General features: G+C 41.1%; 1 protein-coding gene across 1 annotated transcript in view; it reads right to left on the minus strand.

Annotated features, from left to right (window-relative positions):
* CDYL (chromodomain Y like) overlaps positions 1-23,336 on the minus strand; it is a 208,278-nt gene extending 184,942 nt beyond the window's left edge. Inside the window, exon 1 of the mRNA XM_037842391.1 lies at positions 23,248-23,336. Within this exon, the coding sequence (XP_037698319.1) occupies positions 23,248-23,271 (24 nt within the window). The 5' untranslated portion in view covers positions 23,272-23,336. The remainder of the gene's footprint in view (positions 1-23,247) is intronic.
* Positions 23,337-23,836: the final 500 nt, after the last annotated feature.

Here is a 23,836-nt window from a genome sequence, read left to right on the forward strand (position 1 = left end):
ATTAGATAAAATTCAATAGCCAATTCATGATTGAAATCTTCTCGCAAGCTAGAAATAGAACTTTAACCACAGTACCTAACAAATATCTACAGCTTTTACTTAATAGTAAAATTTTACAGAGCCATTCCCTTTGGAATTAGAAATAAAACAAGAATGCTTATGGTTATAGCTTACATTCAACTCTGTAATGGATGGTCTTGGCCAAGGCAATAAAAAGAAATAACAGGTGTGTGTTTGAAAAGAAAAGATAACTGTCCATATGTGCAAAGATAGGGCAAAAATCTAAATCAATCTACAAAGTTTCAAATAGTGGAGATGGTACAAAGTTGGTAGATATAAAGATGCGACTAAAATAAAAGCCTTTTTATGCCCGGTATTAACCCTTAGAAAATGTTATCTTTGAAGACAGTCTATGTACCAGAGCAATAACAACAACAAAAAACTATAGTTTCTGAGAGTAGATCTAAGAAAAGCTATGCAAAACTCTCAAAAGGAAACGACAAAGGCGGGGCAAGATGGCAGACTGGTGAGCTGTATGTTTTAGTTACTCCTCCAGGAAAGTAGGTAAAAAGCCAGGAACTGCGTGGACTGGACACCACAGAGCAATCTGTCTTTGGGCATACTTCATACAACACTCATGAAAACGTGGAACTGCTGAGATCAGCGAAATCTGTAAGTTTTTGCGGCCAGGGGACCCGCGCCCCTCCCTGCCAGGCTCAGTCCCGGGGGAGGAGGGGCTGTCAGCTCCGGGAAGGAGAAGGGAGAATTGCAGTGGCTGCTCTTATCGGAAACTCATTCTACTGATTCAAACTCCAACCATAGATAGACTGAGACCAGACACCAGAGACTCTGAGAGCAGCCAGCCCAGCAGAGAGGAGACAGGCATAGAAAAAAAACAACACGAAAAACTCCAAAATAAAAGCAGAGGATTTTTGGAGTTCTGGTGAACACAGAAAGGGGAAGGGCGGAGATCAGGCCTTGAGGCGCATATGCAAATCCCGAAGAAAAGCTGATCTCTCTGCCCTGTGCACCTTTCCTTAATGGCCCTGGTTGCTTCGTCTATTAGCATTTCAATAACCCATTAGATCTCTGAGGAGGGCCGTGCTTTTTTGTTTGTTTGTTTGTTTGTTTTTTTTTTTTTTAAATCCTTTTTGCTTTTTCTAAAACAATTACTCTAAGAAGCTCAATACAGAAAGCTTCAAAGAATTGAAATTTGGGCACGTCAAGTCAAGAGCAGAACTAAGAGAGCTCTGAGACAAAAGGCAATAATCCAGTGGCTGAGAAAATTCACTAAACAACACAACTTCCCAAGAAAAGGGGGGTGTCCGCTCACAGCCACCATCCTGGTGGACAGGAAACACTCCTGCCCATCGCCAGCCCCATAGCCCAGAGCTGCCCCAGACAACCCAGTGTGACGGAAGTGCTTCAAATAACAGGCACACACCACAAAACTGGGCGTGGACATTAGCCTTCCCTGCAACCTCAGCTGAATGTCCCAGAGCTGGGAAGGGGGAGCAGTGTGAATTAACAGAGCCCCATTCAGCCATCATTTGAGCAGACTGGGAGCCTCCCAACACAGCCCAGCAGCCCAGAACTGCCCTGGGGGGACGGCACTCACCTGTGACATAGCACAGTCATCCCTCAACAGAGGACTCGGGGTGCACAGCCTGGAAGAGGGGCCCACTTGCAAGTCTCAGGAGCCATACGCCAATACCAAAGACTTGTGGGTCAGTGGCAGAGACAAACTGTGGCAGGACTGAACTGAAGGATTAGACTATTGCAGCAGCTTTAAAACTCTAGGATCATCAGGGAGATTTGATTGTTAGGGCCACCCCCCCTCCCCGACTGCCCAGAAACACGCCCCACATACAGGGCAGGCAACACCAACTACACACGCAAGCTTGGTACACCAATTGGACCCCACAAGACTCACTCCCCCACTCACCAAAAAGGCTAAGCAGGGGAGATCTGGCTTGTGGAGAACAGGTGGCTCGTGGACGCCACCTGCTGGTTAGTTAGAGAAAGTGTACTCCACGAAGCTGTAGATCTGATAAATTAGAGATAAGGACTTCAACTGGTCTACAAACCCTAAAAGAACCCTATCAAGTTCAGCAAATGCCACGAGGCCAAAAACAACAGAAAATTATAAAGCATATGAAAAAACCAGACGATATGGATAACCCAAGCCCAAGCACCCAAATCAAAAGACCAGAAGAGACACAGCACCTAGAGCAGCTACTCAAAGAACTAAAGATGAACAATGAGACCATAGTACGGGATATGAAGGAAATCAAGAAGACCCTAGAAGAGCATAAAGAAGACATTGCAAGACTAAATAAAAAAATGGATGATCTTATGGAAATTAAAGAAACTGTTGACCAAATTAAAAAGATTCTGGACACTCATAGTACAAGACTAGAGGAAGTTGAACAACGAATCAGTGACCTGGAAGATGACAGAATGGAAAATGAAAGCATAAAAGAAAGAATGGGGAAAAAAATTGAAAAACTCGAAATGGACCTCAGGGATATGATAGATAATATGAAACGTCCGAATATAAGACTCATTGGTGTCCCAGAAGGGGAAGAAAAGGGTAAAGGTCTAGGAAGAGTATTCAAAGAAATTGTTGGGGAAAACTTCCCAAATCTTCTAAACAACATAAATACACAAATCATAAATGCTCAGCGAACTCCAAATAGAATAAATCCAAAAAAACCCACTCCGAGACATATACTGATCACACTGTCAAACATAGAAGAGAAGGAGCAAGTTCTGAAAGCAGCAAGAGAAAAGCAATTCACCACATACAAAGGAAACAGCATAAGACTAAGTAGTGACTACTCAGCAGCCACCATGGAGGCGAGAAGGCAGTGGCACGATATATTTAAAATTCTGAGTGAGAGGAATTTCCAGCCAAGAATACTTGATCCAGCAAAGCTCTCCTTCAAATTTGAGGGAGAGCTTAAATTTTTCACAGACAAAGAAATGCTGAGAGAATTTGCTAACAAGAGACCTGCCCTACTGGAGATACTAAAGGAAGCCCTACAGACAGAGAAACAAAGACAGGACAGAGAGACTTGGAGAAAGGTTCAGTACTAAAGAGATTTGGTATGGGTACAATAAAGGATATTAATAGAGAGAGGGAAAAATATGGCAAACATAATCCAAAGGATAAGATGGCCGATTCAAGAAATGCCTTCACGGTTTTAACGTTGAATGTAAATGGATTAAACTCCCCAATTAAAAGATATAGATTCGCAGAATGGATCAAAAAAAATGAACCATCAATATGTTGCATACAAGAGACTCATCTTAGACACAGGGACACAAAGAAACTGAAAGTGAAAGGATGGAAAAAAATATTTCATGCAAGCTACAGCCAAAAGAAAGCAGGTGTAGCAATATTAATCTCAGATAAAATAGACTTCAAATGCAGGGATGTTTTGAGAGACAAAGAAGGCCACTACATACTAATAAAAGGGGCAATTCAGCAAGAAGAAATAACAATCGTAAATGTCTATGCACCCAATCAAGGTGCCACAAAATACATGAGAGAAACACTGGCAAAACTAAAGGAAGCAATTGATGTTTCCACAATAATTGTGGGAGACTTCAACACATCACTCTCTCCTATAGATAGATCAACCAGACAGAAGACCAATAAGGAAATTGAAAACCTAAACAATCTGATAAATGAATTAGATTTAACAGACATCTACAGGACATTACATCCCAAATCACCAGGATACACATACTTTTCTAGTGCTCACGGAACTTTCTCCAGAATAGATCATATGCTGGGACATAAAACAAGCCTCAATAAATTTAAAAAGATTGAAATTATTCAAAGCACATTCTCTGACCACAATGGAATACAATTAGAAGTCAATAACCATCAGAGACTTAGAAAATTCACAAATACCTGGAGGTTAAACAACACACTCCTAAACAATCAGTGGGTTAAAGAAGAAATAGCAAGAGAAATTGCTAAATATATAGAGACGAATGAAAATGAGAACACAACATACCAAAACCTATGGGATGCAGCAAAAGCAGTGCTAAGGGGGAAATTTATAGCACTAAACGCATATATTAAAAAGGAAGAAAGAGCCAAAATCAAAGAACTAATGGATCAACTGAAGAAGCTAGAATATGAACAGCAAACCAATTCTAAACCAAGTACAAGAAAAGAAATAACAAGGATTAAAGCAGAAATAAATGACATAGAGAACAAAAAAACAATAGAAAGGATAAATATCACCAAAAGTTGGTTCTTTGAGAAGATCAACAAGATTGACAAGCCCCTAGCTAGACTGACAAAATCAAAAAGAGAGAAGACCCATATAAACAAAATAATGAATGAAAAAGGTGACATTACTGCAGATCCTGAAGAGATTAAAAAAATTATAAGAGGATATTATGAACAACTGTATGGCAACAAACTGGATAATGTAGAAGAAATGGACAATTTCCTGGAAACATATGAACAACCTAGACGGACCAGAGAAGAAATAGAAGACCTCAACCAACCCATCACAAGCAAAGAGATCCAATCAGTCATCAAAAATCTTCCCACAAATAAATGCCCAGGGCCAGATGGCTTCACAGGGGAATTCTACCAAACTTTCCAGAAAGAACTGACACCAATCTTACTCAAACTCTTTCAAAACATTGAAAAAAACGGAACACTACCTAACTCATTTTATGAAGCTAACATCAATCTAATACCAAAACCAGGCAAAGATGCTACAAAAAAGGAAAACTACCGGCCAATCTCCCTAATGAATATAGATGCAAAAATCCTCAACAAAATACTTGCAAATCGAATCCAAAGACACATTAAAAAAATCATACACCATGACCAAGTGGGGTTCATTCCAGGCATGCAAGGATGGTTCAACATAAGAAAAACAATGTATTACAACACATTAAAAACTCGAAAGGGAAAAATCAATTGATCATCTCAATAGATGCTGAAAAAGCGTTTGACAAAATCCAACATCCCTTTTTGATAAAAACACTTCAAAAGGTAGGAATTGAAGGAAACTTCCTCAACATGATAAAGAGCATATATGAAAAACCCACAGCCAGCATAGTACTCAATGGTGAGAGACTGAAAGCCTTCCCTCTAAGATCAGGAACAAGACAAGGATGCCCGCTGTCACCACTGTTATTCAACATTGTGCTGGAAGTGCTAGCCAGGGCAATCCGGCAAGACAAAGAAATAAAAGGCATCCAAATTGGAAAAGAAGAAGTAAAACTGTCATTGTTTGCAGATGATATGATCTTATATCTAGAAAACCCTGAGAAATCAACGATACAGCTACTAGAGCTAATAAACAAATTTAGCAAAGTAGCGGGATACAAGATTAATGCACATAAGTCAGTAATGTTTCTATATGCTAGAAATGAACAAACTGAAGAGACACTCAAGAAAAAGATACCATTTTCAATAGCAACTAAAAAAATCAAGTACCTAGGAATAAACTTAACCAAAGATGTAAAAGACCTATACAAAGAAAACTACATAACTCTACTAAAAGAAATAGAAGGGGACCTTAAAAGATGGAAAAATATTCCATGTTCATGGATAGGAAGGCTAAATGTCATTAAGATGTCAATTCTACCCAAACTCATCTACAGATTCAATGCAATCCCAATCAAAATTCCAACAACCTACTTTGCAGACTTGGAAAAGCTAGTTATCAAATTTATTTGGAAAGGGAAGATGCCTCGAATTGCTAAAGACACTCTAAAAAAGAAAAACGAAGTGGGAGGACTTACACTCCCTGACTTTGAAGCTTATTATAAAGCCACAGTTGCCAAAACAGCATGGTACTGGCACAAAGATAGACATATAGATCAATGGAATCGAATTGAGAATTCAGAGATAGACCCTCAGATCTATGGCCGACTGATCTTTGATAAGGCCCCCAAAGTCACCGAACTGAGCCATAATGGTCTTTTCAACAAATGGGGCTGGGAGAGTTGGATATCCATATCCAAAAGAATGAAAGAGGACCCCTACCTCACCCCCTACACAAAAATTAACTCAAAATGGACCAAAGATCTCAATATAAAAGAAAGTACCATAAAACTCCTAGAAGATAATGTAGGAAAACATCTTCAAGACCTTGTATTAGGAGGCCACTTCCTAGACTTTACACCCAAAGCACAAGCAACAAAAGAGAAAATAGATAAATGGGAACTCCTCAAGCTTAGAAGTTTCTGCACCTCAAAGGAATTTCTCAAAAAGGTAAAGAGGCAGCCAACTCAATGGGAAAAAATTTTTGGAAACCATGTATCTGACAAAAGACTGATATCTTGCATATACAAAGAAATCCTACAACTCAATGACAATAGTACAGACAGCCCAATTATAAAATGGGCAAAAGATATGAAAAGACAGTTCTCTGAAGAGGAAATACAAATGGCCAAGAAACACATGAAAAAATGTTCAGCTTCACTAGCTATTAGAGAGATGCAAATTAAGACCACAATGAGATACCATCTAACACCGGTTAGAATGGCTGCCATTAAACAAACAGGAAACTACAAATGCTGGAGGGGATGTGGAGAAATTGGAACTCTTATTCATTGTTGGTGGGACTGTATAATGGTTCAGCCACTCTGGAAGTCAGTCTGGCAGTTCCTCAGAAAACTAGATATAGAGCTACCATTCGATCCAGCGATTGCACTTCTCGGTATATACCCGGAAGATCGGAAAGCAGTGACACGAACAGATATCTGCACGCCAATGTTCATAGCAGCATTATTCACAATTGCCAAGAGATGGAAACAACCCAAATGTCCTTCAACAGATGAGTGGATAAATAAAATGTGGTATATACACACGATGGAATACTACGCGGCAGTAAGAAGGAACGATCTGGTGAAACATATGACAACATGGATGAACCTTGAAGACATAATGCTGAGCGAAATAAGCCAGGCACAAAAAGAGAAATATTATATACTACCACTAATGTGAACTTTGAAAAATGTAAAACAAATGGTTTATAATGTAGAATGTAGGGGAACTAGCAGTAGAGAGCAATTAAGGAAGGGGGAACAATAATCCAAGAAGAACAGATAAGCTATTTAACGTTCTGGGGATGCCCAGAAATGACTATGGTCTGTTAATTTCTGATGGATGTAGTAGGAACAAGTTCACTGAAATGTTGCTATATTATGTAACTTTCTTGGGGTAAAGTAGGAACATGTTGGAAGTTAAGCAGTTATCTTAGGTTAGTTGTCTTTTTCTTACTCCCTTGTTATGGTCTCTTTGAAATGTTCTTTTATTGTATGTTTGTTTTCTTTTTAACTTTTTTTTTCATACAGTTGATTTAAAAAAGAAGGGAAAGTTAAAAAAAAGAAAAAAAAGAAAAAAGACAAACAAGGAAAAAAAAAAAAAAAAGATGTAGTGCCCCCTTGAGGAGCCTGTGGAGAATGCGGGGGTGTTCGCCTGCCCCGCCTCCATGGTTGCTGGCATGACCGCGGACGTGGGGGACTGGTGGTTTGGTGGGTTGAGCCCTCTACCATAAGTTTTACCCTTGGGAAGACGGTTGCTGCAAAGGAGAGGCTAGGCCTCCCTGTATTTGTGCCTAAGAGTCTCCTCCTGAATGCCTCTTTGTTGCTCATACGTGGCCCTCTCTCTCTGGCTAAGCCAACTTGAAAGGTGAAATCACTGCCCTCCCCCCTACGTGGGATCAGACACCCAGGGAAGTGAATCTCCCTGGCAACGTGGAATATGACTCCCGGGGAGGAATGTAGACCCGGCATCGTGGGATGGAGAACATCTTCTTGACCAAAAGGGGGATGTGAAAGGAAATGAAATAAGCTTCAGTGGCAGAGAGATTCCAAAACGAGCCGAGAGCTCACTCTGGTGGGCACTCTTACGCACACTTTAGACAACCCTTTTTAGGTTCTAAAGAATTGGGGTAGCTGGTGGTGGATACCTGAAACTATTAAACTACAACCCAGAACCCATGAATCTCGAAGACAGTTGTATAAAAATGTAGCTTATGAGGGGTGACAGTGGGATTGGGAATGCCATAAGGACCAAACTCCACTTTGTCTAGTTTATGGATGGATGTGTAGAAAAGTAGGGGAAGCAAACAAACAGACAAAGGTACCCAGTGTTCTTTTTTACTTCAATTGCTCTTTTTCACTCTAATTATTATTCTTATTATTTTTGTGTGTGTGCTAATGAAGGTGTCAGGGATTGATTTAGGTGATGAATGTACAACTATGTAATGGTACTGTAAACAATCGAAAGTACAATTTGTTTTGTATGACTGCGTGGTATGTGAATATATCTCAATAAAATGATGATTAAAAAAAAAAAAAAAAAAAGAAACGACAAAACATTCCTGAAAGACACACACACACACACAAAGAAGATCTGAGTAAAGGAACACTTCTCAGTGAAATCATTCCAGCAATTGTCCCCATCTGTCCCTTATCAATTATTAATTTCCCCCTTCCATTGGCTTTCCCACAACGGGCTGTAATTTCTCCTACCTTAAACTCTGGAACCCACCATACCCCCTCCAGCTTCCTGCTTCCCTTTTCACCACAGGCGTCCTCAGAGTTGTCTATAATTACTACCTCCTATTCTTCTTTTCCCATTCTCTCACGCACTATGCCAGGCTCTAGTCCCCTTTTCTCTTGGCAAGTGGCCTTCCTGCTGCCAAATCTAACAGCCAATTTTCAATCCTCGGCAGCAGAACTTAAGACACCATCATCTCCTGGTTCCCCTACTTTCCTGCCACATTTCTTCTTGGCCTCCTTTCCTGCGTCTTTGTCTCCCCCCAGCACTAAATGATAGCATGCTGAAATGCCCCAAAACTCAATCACACATCTCTTCTCTACCTTCACTAACTCCCCAGAACTTTTCACTTCTCTCATGGCTTCAAAGGCCATGTATATACACTGATAGCTCCTATGATTATCTCCAGCCTAACCATATGCCCCAGTCTCTCGACTTACTAACCTATTGCTGCTCAACTCTTCCACCTGGATGTCTAATGGGCATCTCAAACTCAATGTGTCCAAAATCCAGCTCCCAATATCCATCTACCAGCTCTCTCTCCCAGTAAAACCAAACCAGCTCCTTTGGCAAGTGTGCTAGTTTGTACATATTATGTCCCCCAGAAAAAGCGATATTCTTTAATGCAATCTTGTGGGGGCAGATGTATTAGTGTGGATTGGGTTGGAACCTATTGGTTCAGCGCCCATGGAGATGTGACCCACCCAACTGTAGGTGATAACTCTGATGGGATAATTTCCATGGAGGTGTGGACCCACCCATTCAGCGTGGGCCTTGTTTAGTTTACTTAAGAACTATATAAGCTCAAACAGAAAGAGCTGGAGTGAGCTGAAGCTGAGACAGACATTTTGAAGACAGTCGTTAGAAGGTGATGCAGAAATTTCAGAGAACGCCATTTTGAAATGCACCCTGGCATCAAGCAGACACCAGCCACGTGCCTTCCCAGCTAACAGAGGTTTTCCAGACACCATTGGCCATTCTCCAGTGAAGGTACCCTTTGTTGATGGACACTTTATGGCCTTACGACTGTTACTGTGTAACCAAATAAACCCTCTTTTATAAAAGCCAATCCATTTCTGGTGTTTTGCATTCTGGCAGCATTAGCAAACCAGCACAGTGAGATCCCTCATCTCAACAAATGGCAAGTCCATTCTTCTAGTTATTCAGGCTAAAGAAAAATGGTCCGTAATACAAAAAGGTTTTTAAATAAAATTCTACAGTTCCTTCATATTAACTTCCACTTATTCGTCTTGTGTTCAACAGTAATGTGTATGATTTTCTTTTTATGAGATAACTATTACTTAACTGTTATATATCCACTCTTCTATCCATATTCATACACAGACTTATCTGGAATGATGGTCTGCTGTGCTTCATGGTAGTTATTCCAAGGTGGTAGGGCATGGATAACTTATTTCTACTTTGACTTCTGTCTTCCTTTTTCAATAAATATGCTCAGGGCCTTCATGTACAAGCCATGACTAAGATGATGAGACTACGCAATTTCCGGAAATTCAAAGGGCCTGCCAAGTCAACGTCAGCCAGTTCAAGAACTGACCTCAGAAGGTCAACTTCTTATATCAAAGAGTTTGTTGACAACCAACAACATTCTCAGAACTTTCTCTTCTTAGGATTGCACTCAGACATGCTCTTTTGAATATCCTCCATGGTGTCAAATCTTCACTCCCTGAGGGAGAAACAGGTTTGGGGAGAACTAAAGTTATTCAGAGATCTAAGTATAATGATATATTATAAATCCAGTGGTTTCCTGAACATCTTTTAAACACTTCCAAATTCTCTTCCCAGGTGAACACTTGCTTATTTTCAATTATTGGACAAATCGAAGCTCTCATCCATGTTTTGTGCTTCATTATAGACCCCTGTTTAACTTCAAATCTTTGTTGACAGTCAAAAATTGCTATCCATGATGATGCTTTAAAAGTTCCTTCTTGCAAATTTCCTTGTTCTCATACAAAGATTATTAATTTTCTACACTTTAAATAGTCACTCATTTTTAGGTCCCACTCAAGATTTCCACGCTACAATGCAAAAGAAGCCTACTTGCCGACTCTGAAATTACTCATAGTTAGTGGAAACTTCCCCTTCTGTTTTCACAAGCCACAGGAGAAAATGCCGTTACTTTTGTCACACATGCTCTGTGTTCTGCTTAATGACCCTATGGAGATCATGGAAGAAAAGGCAGATTAGGATTAGAACACTGGTTTGGGATCCTGTTTGTCTTGCACTGTGGAACTACCAACATTTGTTAACTTACTATAAAGACTTTAAGAAGCCCTCATAACTCTGGTCCTTATGTCAAGGAAAATGAGCTTTTTTTGGTCAGAGTGTTAATACCTATCTTCTGAAAAAATAACCCTGACACCTCAGAGTGTAGCCAGAGGTAATGTCTTCCGAGCTCCATGACCTTTCATATCCCACATAAACGGTCACTGAAGTACAGTATTAAGTCATGTTGTTAACTGTGTTAAAAATTTACTAAAACAATTCTGAAAAAACGTAAGCAATGTTCATGTTTAAAAGGTTTTCATCAGTTACTGTATGATTTATAAACTCTCTGCAAGAAATCTTTCAAATACGAGTTTAACAAACAAACATACCATTTAAGGATGTTTACACATGAGTAAGTAGATCCTTGTGGACATATGTCCAAGAGAGATGAGGAAGGAGAAAAGTAAACCTTCCTATACGTGTGTTGCTCTTTTGCATCAATACTGATGTATTCCACATATCTGACAATCAAAAACTTGACTGCATGATATGGCCTAAATTGAAAATTATGTATAGCAAGATAAGAAGCCCTTTTTCTACTGAAGCATGAGCCACCTATAGGGAAAAGGTAGAGGGAGGTGGCAAATACAAGTAAACAATACTCTAGTTTAATCTGAAAGTTGATTTGTTTTAAAAAGATAGATTGTAAGTTCTAAGAAACTAAACTTCTCTGAATGGTTGCATGGCACCACAAGGCTCTAAAACACAGAGAGAAGAGGAAGGACAATGCGGAAAAGACAGCAACTCAGTCTCATTTCCCTTGACCTAGAGTTAGAAAAACCCAACAAGGCAAGAGAATAGAGAAACTAAAACCCAAGTAATTTGGGAACAAATCTTAGTTCAAAAACTGATCCTCCTTGTTCTTAGGAAATAAATACAAAAGTATTAAGCATTCAAGGAGCATGCTGTATACAACCTCCTCTCTCAAATGTTTAGAAGACAGACAGACTGACTGGTGACAGAAGGATACAACAAATGTGGCAAAATACTAAAAGCTGCTAAATCTGTTATCTGAGTAGGGGGTATATCAGAATTCTCCTTATTGATTTTGCATTATTTTTTGCAACCGTTCTGTAAGTCTGAAATTATCTCAAAGTATAAAGTTTTTAAAAATAATCAATTCTACAACACTTTTCAGGGACTGGAACTTCAGATACACACTGCCCCAATAAACCACTGCTTACAGCTCTTAAGCTACTTTTTGCTGTTGGATAGAAGTTGCCTTAGTTTGAGAATCACTGGGGTTCGTGTACATGGGGATGGAGAGATGTCCCTGGAGGGGGAAGGCTTGCCTGCACTGGGGATTCAGAAATGCTGCTGGACTAGCAAATGAAGATTATGGCAGGGAAGGCCAATTTGGAACACAGGTGTCTGTCCCTGGATCTTTCCCCTTACACAGGGATACTACTAGACAGAAGTGCAATTGGAAACCAAAAGAGCTTCTGGACAGAGCATTGCTGCTTTGCTATTCCTGGGACAAAGTGTAAAACAAGGAGCGATGTGGCTACACTCCAGGGGGAGACAAGGGCTATTCCTTCCCCCTTCCTTCCAGTCCCTGGTCACCTTATAGAATGAAGGGGTGGGGCGGGGTAGGGCTCCAAAAGGCAGAGGGTGGGTGGCCAAGCAATTCCTCTCTCAATCCAATCTTTCCTTTCCTTTCTGAGGGGATACTCCTTAAGACGGACCTCCTCCCACTACTGAAAAAAGTCTTTTGGAATTGAGCCATTTGGAGCCCTAAGACAAGGACTTTACCTGTGATTATTACTATGAGAGACCTGACTTTTACAAGTCGTCTTCCCTGTCTCCACCCTCCCTCCACGGGTGTAGATCTCTCAGGCTGTCGTATAGACAGAGGTGAGGCTGGGGCATGGCTGTAGACCTGCCCAGCCCTGACTACAACCCTTTTTCTGGTTAATTTTGATGTGGTTCCTGGGCATGCTGAATACGTCTGATCTTAACATTTAATTCCCTCTACCAAGGTGTCCACTTATATACTTCAATAAAATTGCATTTCCATGATCTCAAACTTGTGCTACATGCACTATCACAGCAACCTTGTCATTTTGAAGCCATCCCAACCTGAAGCTACTTAGGAAGGACCGGAGGATACACATTTAGATATGTACCTCTCAAGTTAGTCAACATTCTCAAAAAGCTCATTTATGAGCAGAACCTAGTGATGTTGAATGATGGCATGTGAAGTATTTCTAGAGGAAATTTTGCCCATATGTGTACACTCTCAAGGAATAGCACTACAAATTATATGCTAGTTAGCAGCTCCCAAACACACACACACACACACACACCTCTTTCCAGTCTTCAAAATGGTAATAAATAGTAATTTACCTCTTGCATTAAGCTCAAAAGCTCATCCACATACTGGAGGGAGGTGAAGAGGTAAAGACAGTTTGGGGACCTGCTGCGCTAGCTGAAAGCTGTAGAACATCTCTCTGGATGGCACAGATAAAAGGCAATGTGAACAAAAATGGGCAGCCGGCCTCCACTTCCCCAGCTGGTCAGTACAGAAGCCAGGGTCCAGGATCAGACAAGATGAACGAAGCCTCTATTCAGAGGACATGGCAGAGCAATGAACATCAAGCTGGAGGTACCCGAGCTGGAGCTGGGGGCAAGAAAACTCAGGAGGGCAGAGAGGAGGCGAAGGACGGAGACTCCCTGGAAGACAGTTTTCTACGGAGCCTCTGGTCCATCTGTAGGGAGCAGTTATTCGGCAGACAGGCCCCCTCCCAACTTGGACCCTACAAATCCTCCCATGACCGACCCCAAGCAACAGAGCACAATCGCTCTTTTAAGTACAGAGAATAGACCTGAGATAAAAACAGCTAGGGCACCTCCTCTTGGACACCCAGCAATAACATGACGTTAGATAGAAAAATCGGTATCCTCAAACGTCACTGGTAAAAATTACTAAAACAAACAAAAAACGTTTTACCTTTTTTTTTGGATTATTCAATTCAAATATTCTTACCTACATATCATCAAGTTAGCTGATGCTCCCTCTATCCCGCATCCTTACGGAAGATGAGGTAAGCCCATACTTCTTAAACAGGGTACACATACCCTGGGGATAGGGTTGTAAAAAGCCATGAGCTCATGGTTTCTTCCTGAAGCATCAACCCGACTCAAAGATTTATGGAGAGAAGTGCACCGGTAAGTCCTTTTAAAGCCAAAAATACTCGATTGAGTCCACTGTTAGCGTCACAAAGGCTTTAAGCTAATGTAAGAATTCAAAAGAATGTCAGGTCATTCAAGACCTGCACCTACCTCCACAGGTAAGATAAAGAGCACCTGCCCTTCCATCTGCTGTGCACAGAGTGAAGGGAACTCTGGAAAGAACCATCATTAAAGGAGTCACTTTTGTTACTTACATGCCAAAACAATTTTTAAAAATGATTTTTGGTAACTCTTTACAATATATGACTTTTCTTTTTCTTAAACGGGCTCTTCATGGGTTCACGTCTGCCCAAGCCTCTACTACCCCTGGCCCTGAGATGCCAAGACCAGCTACTCTCTTCAGCCACTTTCCTCAGCTAACTTACTTATGTCAACTCACCTGCCTTTAGCAGGACCCTTTCCCTTACCAAATTACTTTTCTAACATGCTATGGAAGTCAGTTAAGTCCAAGAGGACTGCGTCTACAATAAAGGTAAACAGTTTCCAAGAAAGATCCCGAAGCCATTCAATGAATATGAGGCATGGCACCATTCTAGAAGCTCAGAAGACATTTTTTGGTTCTGGTTCTCATATATATGCTAAATGATAAGGTTTTCAGGTTATTTCGTGCTAAAGTAAGAAAAGCTCCTCTGTGCAACTCCATGACACACTGCAATCCTAAATGATAAACTACTGATTAAAAATAGGTATAATTTACCCAAAGATATTCATGATATGCAATCAACATTGTTGGGCTTTATTGACAAAAGCAACTTTACATCACAGAGCCCATTACAATGGAAATAAGACAAAAGGTAAAGACGGTTCCTTACTATATTGGGGCCAATTCTCCAACCAAAGAATGCAGTTGTTAGACACTCCCCTACATGTTTCACCAATAAACTGAACATAAATACTGCGATCAACTCTTCAAATGTTCTTTGGGGGATACAATTTTCCCCAAATTACTTGTATATCAAACTTAGAAATAACTTTCCTCCAAATACCATGCAGAGATTTTTTTTTTCAAACAAAATACTAAAATGCCTGATCCTAATACATATAGCACAATTTCAAACAATAAAACTGCAGTAATATCTGTTTGGGCTTTAGCTGAAACTCAGCAATTACTGACTGTCCACCAGGTGTATGTCCTCAGACCAGGTACTGCAGATTATACCCAAGAAAACAGACACACACCCAAACCTTCCAGAAGAAAGTACTTAAGAAATTATTCAATATTAAGAAAAACAATGAATAAGCAAGTGTAAATTAATAATAAATTTTAGCACAAAACAAAACAAAACAAAAAAATAGGCACATGGGTTGAAGGAGAGGGTTCCTGCTGGCAATGAACTCTGATGAGGTATTAAACAAGGACTGACACTGAGGCTGGCAAGTTCCTAGACCCGGCTCTTAATGGCAAAATGGTAAAACAAAGGTATAGCGGAATGGATGGGCTGCACAAGAGTGGGCAAGGCAAGCCAACAACTATGGCCTCACTAGCTCAGAGCTACAGAACAGGTCAACCTCAGATAAAGAAAAGGTAGACAGGATATGCTTACATATCAAGAGAGGCTGAGCAAAGAAAAGATCCATTTTCTGTACATGCTATAAACAAGATGTTCACAAAGGTGAACAGTCCCCTTGAAATCTAGTTTATACTTTATTTGTTATTTTTATATCATTAGGGAAATCTCAAGTGCTGACTCAAGCCCTCAATCTCTGTTCATGATACCACATACTCCAAATCAGTAAGGTTTCCAAGATTCTGGTAATGAAGCAAACAAAGTTCCAGAGAGAGCTACAAAACAGCTAGATCTTAAACAAAATATATTTTGTAATACTGTATTGGGCTTGCAGGAATCAAGGAAAACCTCCAAGCCTCCGTTCACTTACTTCCAACCCAACGATAACAAATGACTCTCTATCTGGACTGTCCAATATGGCAGCCACAGCGACACGAGGCTATAGAACACTTGAAATGTGGCTCATCTGAATTGGGGCATGCTGAACTATAAAATACAAACGAGATTTCAAAGACTTAGTATTAAAAAAAGACAGACTAGCTTATGAATACTTTTTATACAGATCACTTGTTGAAAGGATATTTTTGCTATATAGAGTTAAATAAAATATTGTTAAAATTAGTTTCACCTATTTCTTTTTACTTTCTTAATGTGGCTAATAATTTTATATTAGACAGTTCCATTGTGTACTATAAGGAGAAAGCATTGAACAAGCTAAGCTTTGTACAAATAGTAAGGCAGGGAAGCCCAAGGAAGGGTGGCTGAAGTGGTTTCTGGTGAAACCACAACTAACTGTAAATCATCTCTGAAGGAAAGTATTTCTCCATATGCTCTCCAGATTCCCACAGATTAAGATCAAACAAATATGATCTCACAATTAAAGATCATGAATAACATAAGCAAATACAGCCATCATGATTAAGCGTCAACAGGAACAAACAGAACCCACCTTCCCTGAAGATATTCAGATACTGGAATTACCACAGAACTTAATATCTATGTTTGAAGTGATTGAAAAAATAAAAACCATAAGCGTGGACAAACATTAAAGACTAAAAAAAAAGTGAGCCACATATATGGAAAAAAAATTAAATGTTTAGAAGTAAAATATATAATTGTTGAAATTAAAAACTCAATGGCTAAGTTAAAAAGCAGATTAGGCAAAACTCATTAGGGATCTGGAAGCTAGATCCGAGGAAATACTCACAATTCACACACAACGAGAAAACAAAACAAAAACAATGAGATGGAAAATAAGAATAAGAGATAAGGAGAAAAGAATGAGAATATTTCACAAAGTCTTCATTCCAGAAGAGTATACAGGAGAAGGAATATATGAAGATAAAATAACCAAGAACTTTTTAGAACTGATGAGGCATGAACCCACAAAGGAAGTACAGCATGTACCAAGCTTGATAATAAAAAAAAGTCACACTGAGACACACTGTAGTGAAACTCAAGAACACCAAAGTCAAAGAGATGAGCTCAAAAGCAACCAGAGACTGAAGACAGATTCCTATAAAGTAACTACATCAAGACTCACAACAACCTCCTCAAGAACAACAGCATGGAAGGCAGAAGACAATGGAATAGGATCTTCAAAATGCTAAGAAAAAAATAACTAACTGGTTTGCTTTGAGATACAATTCTCTTTCAAAATAAGGCAAAATAAAGACTCTTTCAGATCATCTAAAAACTGGAGACTTTTCCTTCAACAGTCTTTCACTAAAGGAATCTCTAAAGAATGAACTTCAAGAAGGAAAAAATGTTCCCAGAAGTTCTGAATTTTAAAGAATGATGATCAAAGAAAATGGCAAAGATATAGATAAATCTAAGCAAGCATTTTATGAAATAACGCTGCTCCTTTTGTGGGAGGTTTTCAAAGACAATAATAAAACGCTGGAAACTAGTAACATTTATTTTGGGGTAGGGGAATGAATCAGAGTTAAAGGATTCTAAGGAGCATGTACTGCTAGAAGCGGGGCTAAAATATTAACTCATTTAAGACTTTAAGCATGCATGATAAAATTCCACGAGTAACCACTTAAGGACTGAAAATAGCATACAATTTCCAAACCAAATCAGTGAGGTTTTAATTATAATTTTACTGAGTTTGACAAAAATAATGTCAAAGTTGTCAATGAAGGGTGGTGAAAAGTTAAATCTTAGCTTAGTTCAAAGGTCTCTAGAGCTTCAAATCACAGATCCCTTTGAGAATCAGATAAAAGTTGTTGACCCTCTCCCACCAAAAAATATTCATATGTACTTGTACAAATTTTCATACAAATGCAACGGACCCTTCCGCAAATCCCTGGAGAACATGGACCCCCAAGGCTTTGCACAGTTTAAAAAGCTGCAGAGAATTAAGTTTGCATGAGAAGCAGTGAAGTCAGAAGTTATCTCCAACCTAGAGTTAACACCACACAAGCAGATGAAGAAGTAAGTGCAGGGCTGTTTGGTGGAAGGGGAACCTAGAATTAAGAATGAATGAAGAGTCAGTCTAATATTCTGCTTTTTCATTAAAGTGTAATTCAATAATCATGCAACTATTGCGATATTCTGAACTGTAGAATACAGTGAACAGAAAACAATTCCAAACTTTAAAGCACTTACAATCTAGTGGACAAATATGTCACACAAGGGGAACAGAAAGTAGAAATCTCCCATGACCCTTAGCTAACTATCTAGTGTTTTTAACACTCCCTTTCCTGGCAAAGAGCCTGCAAAAAAGATCAGTCAAGTCCACCCAGAGAAGACAAGGCAGATCCTACCTCTCAACTCGTACCTTAAGTGTCTCAAATATAGAAAGAGTGCAATCCAGAGGCTCCTAAAGCTGCCTGCATTCCAGAAAAGCTTTTTGGAAGAGTCTCCTGTCTCTATCCAAACACTGAACATTAAAATCTTAAGGAGTGGGCCCAAGAATCTGCATTTTAAAAGGACCCCCCAATGATGCTGTTGGATGGCCAAGCTAAAGAGCAACAAGCACATGCAATACGAACAACCAAGAATCTGCATTTTAAAAGGACCCCCCAATGATGCTGTTGGATGGCCAAGCTAAAGAGCAACAAGCACATGCAATACGAACAACCATTACTCCTTATTCAAAAAGATTTGATTCATATTGAGCTGGTTTTGTGTATCACAGATACTCAGAACTGTGAACCAGAACATTTGCAAATAAAGTGTTTCCTATGTAATGTAAAAATAGGCTCAATGGCACAAATTATATAGCACAAGGAAAACAATATTTAATGATTTTCAGATATCACAGCAAGAACACTAAAAGGACTTATTCTAGTATACAAGAATTGAAAGCAAACTCAAAGGAAAAGCACATGAGATGTCTCCTTTCTGTTGTTTAGGCAAATGAATAAATAATATTCTCAGCAATTCATGGGGTAAAGAGCACTTAAGATACTCTATTAATTTTAAAAACCACACATGTTTGATTTCACTACCCCACAATCAACTCCAGAAGCCAAATAACTCACTTTTCCTTTCCTTATTTTGGTCTCAATGTTTTAAAAGCCAGCTATACCACCCACAGCAGATGCTGGCTTAGTTGACCAACATCCTTGGAATGACTCTGAACTATACACAGATTTTATTTATAACTGTGTTTTTGGTCAATGTACATAAAAATTCCTGTGGTGTATAAGAGAAAGGAGCAATTTTATACGAAGTAAGGAGAAGGTTTCAAAATCCTTCTCTTTCTAAACGAGCTGACTTTAAAACACTTTTTAAAATAAATCTGGTACAATCTCAAACTTAAAAGCTTACTTCCATTTTTGATCCACTAGAACATGCATATGTTAGATAAATGTTTTCTCAGAGGGTCAAGACAAGATCACAGGGAGCTTACTGAATTTAAATTAGCTATTATGGTAACTGTCAAGGGAAAAACCCCACATCCACCAAGAAGAAAAGCAACTATCAACATTACAAATAAGGAGAATGCTTCTTGTACTTTATTACAGTGTACACTCCTTGTCTGGTACCATAGGAATAATCTTTACAGTGGTTACTTGACCATGAGTTAAACTAAAGTCCTCTTAATCTCAGTTTTCATTGGTGATATAATAAATTTACTTGACATCCTGAAATCCCAAATTTCAAAAGAAAACAAGTTTGGTTTCAAGGTTTGAAAGTTGGGTGGGGGGAGTGGAAGATAAGGATGCTTCAGAGAATAATGTAATCACCTGAGTAGAGCACTTTATCATGTTAATGTCATTTAAGACTCAGAATTCTTAAGACTCAGAATTCTTTAAAGTAAAGCCTATTTCACTGGTGAGGGGGAGGTTCAGGAGCGAGAGCTACTTAACAAGTCACAAGCTATTAAGCGGAAGGAAAAAATGGAACCCAGAATTTCCGGCTCTGAGTCTAGAACCTGGAATAGAATTAGAAGGCTCTTAATTACTCCCACCCACGGTGTAAACCTCAGTTCCAGAACAGATTATGACAGCTGATCACCTAAGGCAGAGGTTAGCAAACTGGCCCACAGTCTCTTTATGAGGCACCCATGAGCTAAATAGATAGGGTTTTTTTTTTTTTTTACACTCTTAAATGACTGAAATTTAAAAAAAAAAAAGAATACTTCACGACACATAAAAATGAAATGAAATTCTGTTTACTGTCCATAGTTTTATTGGAACGCTGCCATGCTCATTCGTTTGCGTATCGTTTATGGCCATCTTGGCACTACAATAGCAGAGCTCAGTTACAAAGACAGTATGGCCCACAAATCCTAAAATGTAAATATCTGATCCTTTACTTAAAAAGTCTGTCTACCCTTGATCTGAGGGATGCTTGTCTTTTTCTGAAAACTATGAAGTTCTTTCTTACCTATGCTGAATCAAAACTGGTCTTCCCCTCATAGACTGGAGATGCAGGGAGGAAATCTCTTCTGTCCTGCACAGAACAGTAGCCCTTCAAAATCTGGAAAGCTGAAGCTCCACCTACCTTCTTGTTTTTTATGCACAAGGCATAGTTCCCAATAACATTTAGATAGACACTCACTAAGCACCTATTATCATACGTCTGGCACCATGCTGGGCATTAGAGATCTCCTTTCTTTTTAAGTGAGAAAACAAAGGCTTCGCCATTAAGTAACTCACTCAAGTTTATTTAGCTCAGGCAGCTCCATATTCTTATCCTACCAGGTCCCTTTCAAAGAGGCAAGCCTTTGCACTTCCGCCTTTGTCAATATATCCCTCTAGAACTGTGGAGCTGAATACAGAACACGAAACTCCTATCCTGATTTAGGCAGAACTGGATAAAACAAGGCAAACCAATATTCCTTGACCTGGCCACTCAACTGGAGTACTTCTGTGTTCTTCCCTGCCTAGGCAAACAGCTGTTTCACATCACAGTGCCCATTTACACAAGCATATTACTTCTGCCTTCAGATAATCAGGTCTTGATTAAAACAATACAATCATACATCTTTAGAAACAAAACCGGGCCTCGGGAGGCATTTCAGATCAGTTAAAATACAATACAGTAATAAGTATCATTTACTGAGTGCCTGTGATGGGAGTTGCGTGGCTGGGCTTTACCTGTTTTCTCATTTGACCTTCCCAGCTCTACCAAAGCACGCATCGGTCCCAATTATACAGATGGGGAAACCACACGTTCAAGGTTCACTTGCTCAAGGGACAGAGTTGGAATACAAAAACTAGATTGTCTCGATTCCAAATCCAGACCCAACCATTAGACCACACTTTGAAATACCAACTTTTAATTACAATACAGTCACAGTGTTACTTACAAGTTAGAAAGCTTACCCTGAAACGATACTGACCACTCCATTATTTATTATCAGCAACCATACTTTCGTTAGCTTTTTAAATCTAAAATAAAACTCAGAATTAAAAGTTCGATTGTGCACGTGTACTTATTTCTTCCCTGCTAGACGTTTCTTGAGGGCGTGAACCATTCTCAAACCATCCCATCTCCCCATGGAGTCTCCATATGGCAGGCATTCAATAAACATGCTGATGGAACACAAACTTAGCACAAAAATGTTACTTACAAATTCTGCCAGGTTAAATACTGAGTAGGATACCTGAAGACATGGGAAAAGCGAAGCAAGAACTGGCCTAAATGTAGCTCATAACACATGGGTGGTCCTTGCCCTCAGAATTATTTTTCTGTATGGGGGATACAACTTATGTATAATGTGCTTCTCTCATCCAAACTCTAATGGGAAATGTTAAATGATTACGTGTTTATAATCACAAACACAAATAGAAGAGTGGATAACCCAGACTAAACTCTCGAACAATCCAATGTAGGAACAAAAACACCTCATACCCTCCTTGTGTTATGTACTTTCCCAACAGCAGATTATTTGCCTGAAGACTTCTGCATCTCAGCCTGTGTCTGGTCCTCCTCTGCCCAACACATTTCTCTTTCAAGTAGGGCAGGCCTTGAGAACAGGGAAAATTCTCCCCTTTATACCCCCCCCCCAGATGACCTAATAAAGCATCTCGGATACAGTAGGGCACAGCTAATGCATAAAACTGCTTGAACAGAATGGAACCTTTTCAGTGCCAGCCAAGGTACACTGACCACATACAATGTAAGGAGAGGCGACAACCTTTCCACTGATTCTACCAAAGACAGCATCCTCCGGAAAACTTTTGCAAACTCTTCCTTTTAAAAAGCTACAAAAAATTGCCAGAAGGCAATCACTGTGGGCAACAACTCCACTGAACATAAAAAACAGTAAGGCACCCAGAAGAGAAGTCACCTTAGAAGCCACACCTGGTACTTATTAAAGAGTTCACAAGGGCCAAGGGGCTCTACTTGTTAAAGACGCTTACTTAGGTCCCTAAACACCCAGGTCCCTAAACGCATCATCAAGGTGAGTCTAGAGTCTCCAGAAGTTTTAAGTCTCTTAAAAAAATGTATTTATAAATACACGTGGAACAGAAGAACCATTTATCCAAAACTTTCCGTTCTGTAGAAGCAGGCTCCCAGAAGTCTACTTTGAAATACGTCAAGAAGTTACAACGAGGCATAAAAATATGGCGAGAGATCCAAATTGATAACTCCCTAACTTCGAGTTGACGCTGGCAAACCCATCGCCCCTAACTTGGAGTTCTGACTGTGCCCTTTCTTACTTGCAACGCTGCGGCGCAAATGAATGACGGTGTATCAGCGTTAAATTTAAATTTCCTGACTCTGGCCACAATGCTAACCTAATTAAAGCATGTGGTCAACGTTTAGCATTTTCGGTGCGATATTTTGCATCGCTTTGGCTAGAAGCAGAGTCAAGGGACAGTTGCACTCGTCCTCGAGAGCACCCCCCCTCCCCAAATCAGAAGCCAAAGCCTCCACAAAAATACTTTATTGAATCAGACAGGAAAAGCACCCCCAGCCCACGCCGAGCGTCACACCCCTTCCCCACACCGAGAACACTTTGAGCAGAGTCTGAGCCAAGTCACTTGTGTCAAGTACTTCCCCGCGGTTCGGAGTCCCCTCCCCTCCCCCCACCAAGAGCCAGCAACTCCACGCAGCTCCATCCCCGGGCCCCCGCCCCCACCCCGCCAGGTCCCCTCGGGGAAGCGTGGATCCGGCCGACCCGGGCACTTGGCCGTCCCTCCTCACACACATTTCCGTCCAGCAAAGTGCGGGCGCGAGGGGGTGACGGGGGATGGGAGCCGGCCGTCGGGGAGTCCGGGGGGCACGGGGAGGGGGCGGTACCTCGTACAGCTCCTCGGAGGCCATGGTGGGCGGCCGCGCGAGCGGCCCCGGGCGGGCGGGCGACGCGCAGGGCGGGTGCGGCGGGGGTGCGGGCGGCGCGGCGGCCGCCGGGCAGCGACACTTTGTTTCAGTTGGAGCTCGGCGTGGCCTGCGCTTCCTGCTCCCGCGGCTGCCCCCGGCGCCGGGGGCTGTGCACGGACGAGGCTCTGGCGCTCCGCGGCCAGGGCGGCGGGCGGGCGGCGGCGGCGCGGCCGGGCTGTGCGCACAGCAGCTGCGCAACGCGCCCTGGCGCCCGGTCACTCCCCGGCCGGCCGGCTCGGGCGCATGGCTCCCCGCCGGGGCCGGGCCGGGCTGGGCGGGCGGCGGCGGGCACAGCGGGCGGCGCGGCGGCTCCGCGGCTCCCCTCTCCGGCGTAGTGCAAAAAGCTTCCTACTTGCGACCGAAAAAGCCTGCCCCGGCGACTGAGCATGCCCAGTGCGGCCGCCGGCCGGCGGAGCCGCGGTCCGCGCTCCGGGTTTTCGGGCCGGCCGGCGGGAGGGGCGGGGGCGGCGGGGAGCGGTGGGTCCCGCTCCGGGCCGGGCGGCGGGCG

Source organism: Choloepus didactylus, chromosome 7, assembly GCF_015220235.1.
Source record: "Choloepus didactylus isolate mChoDid1 chromosome 7, mChoDid1.pri, whole genome shotgun sequence".
In the NCBI taxonomy this organism is placed as follows: domain Eukaryota; kingdom Metazoa; phylum Chordata; class Mammalia; order Pilosa; family Megalonychidae; genus Choloepus; species Choloepus didactylus.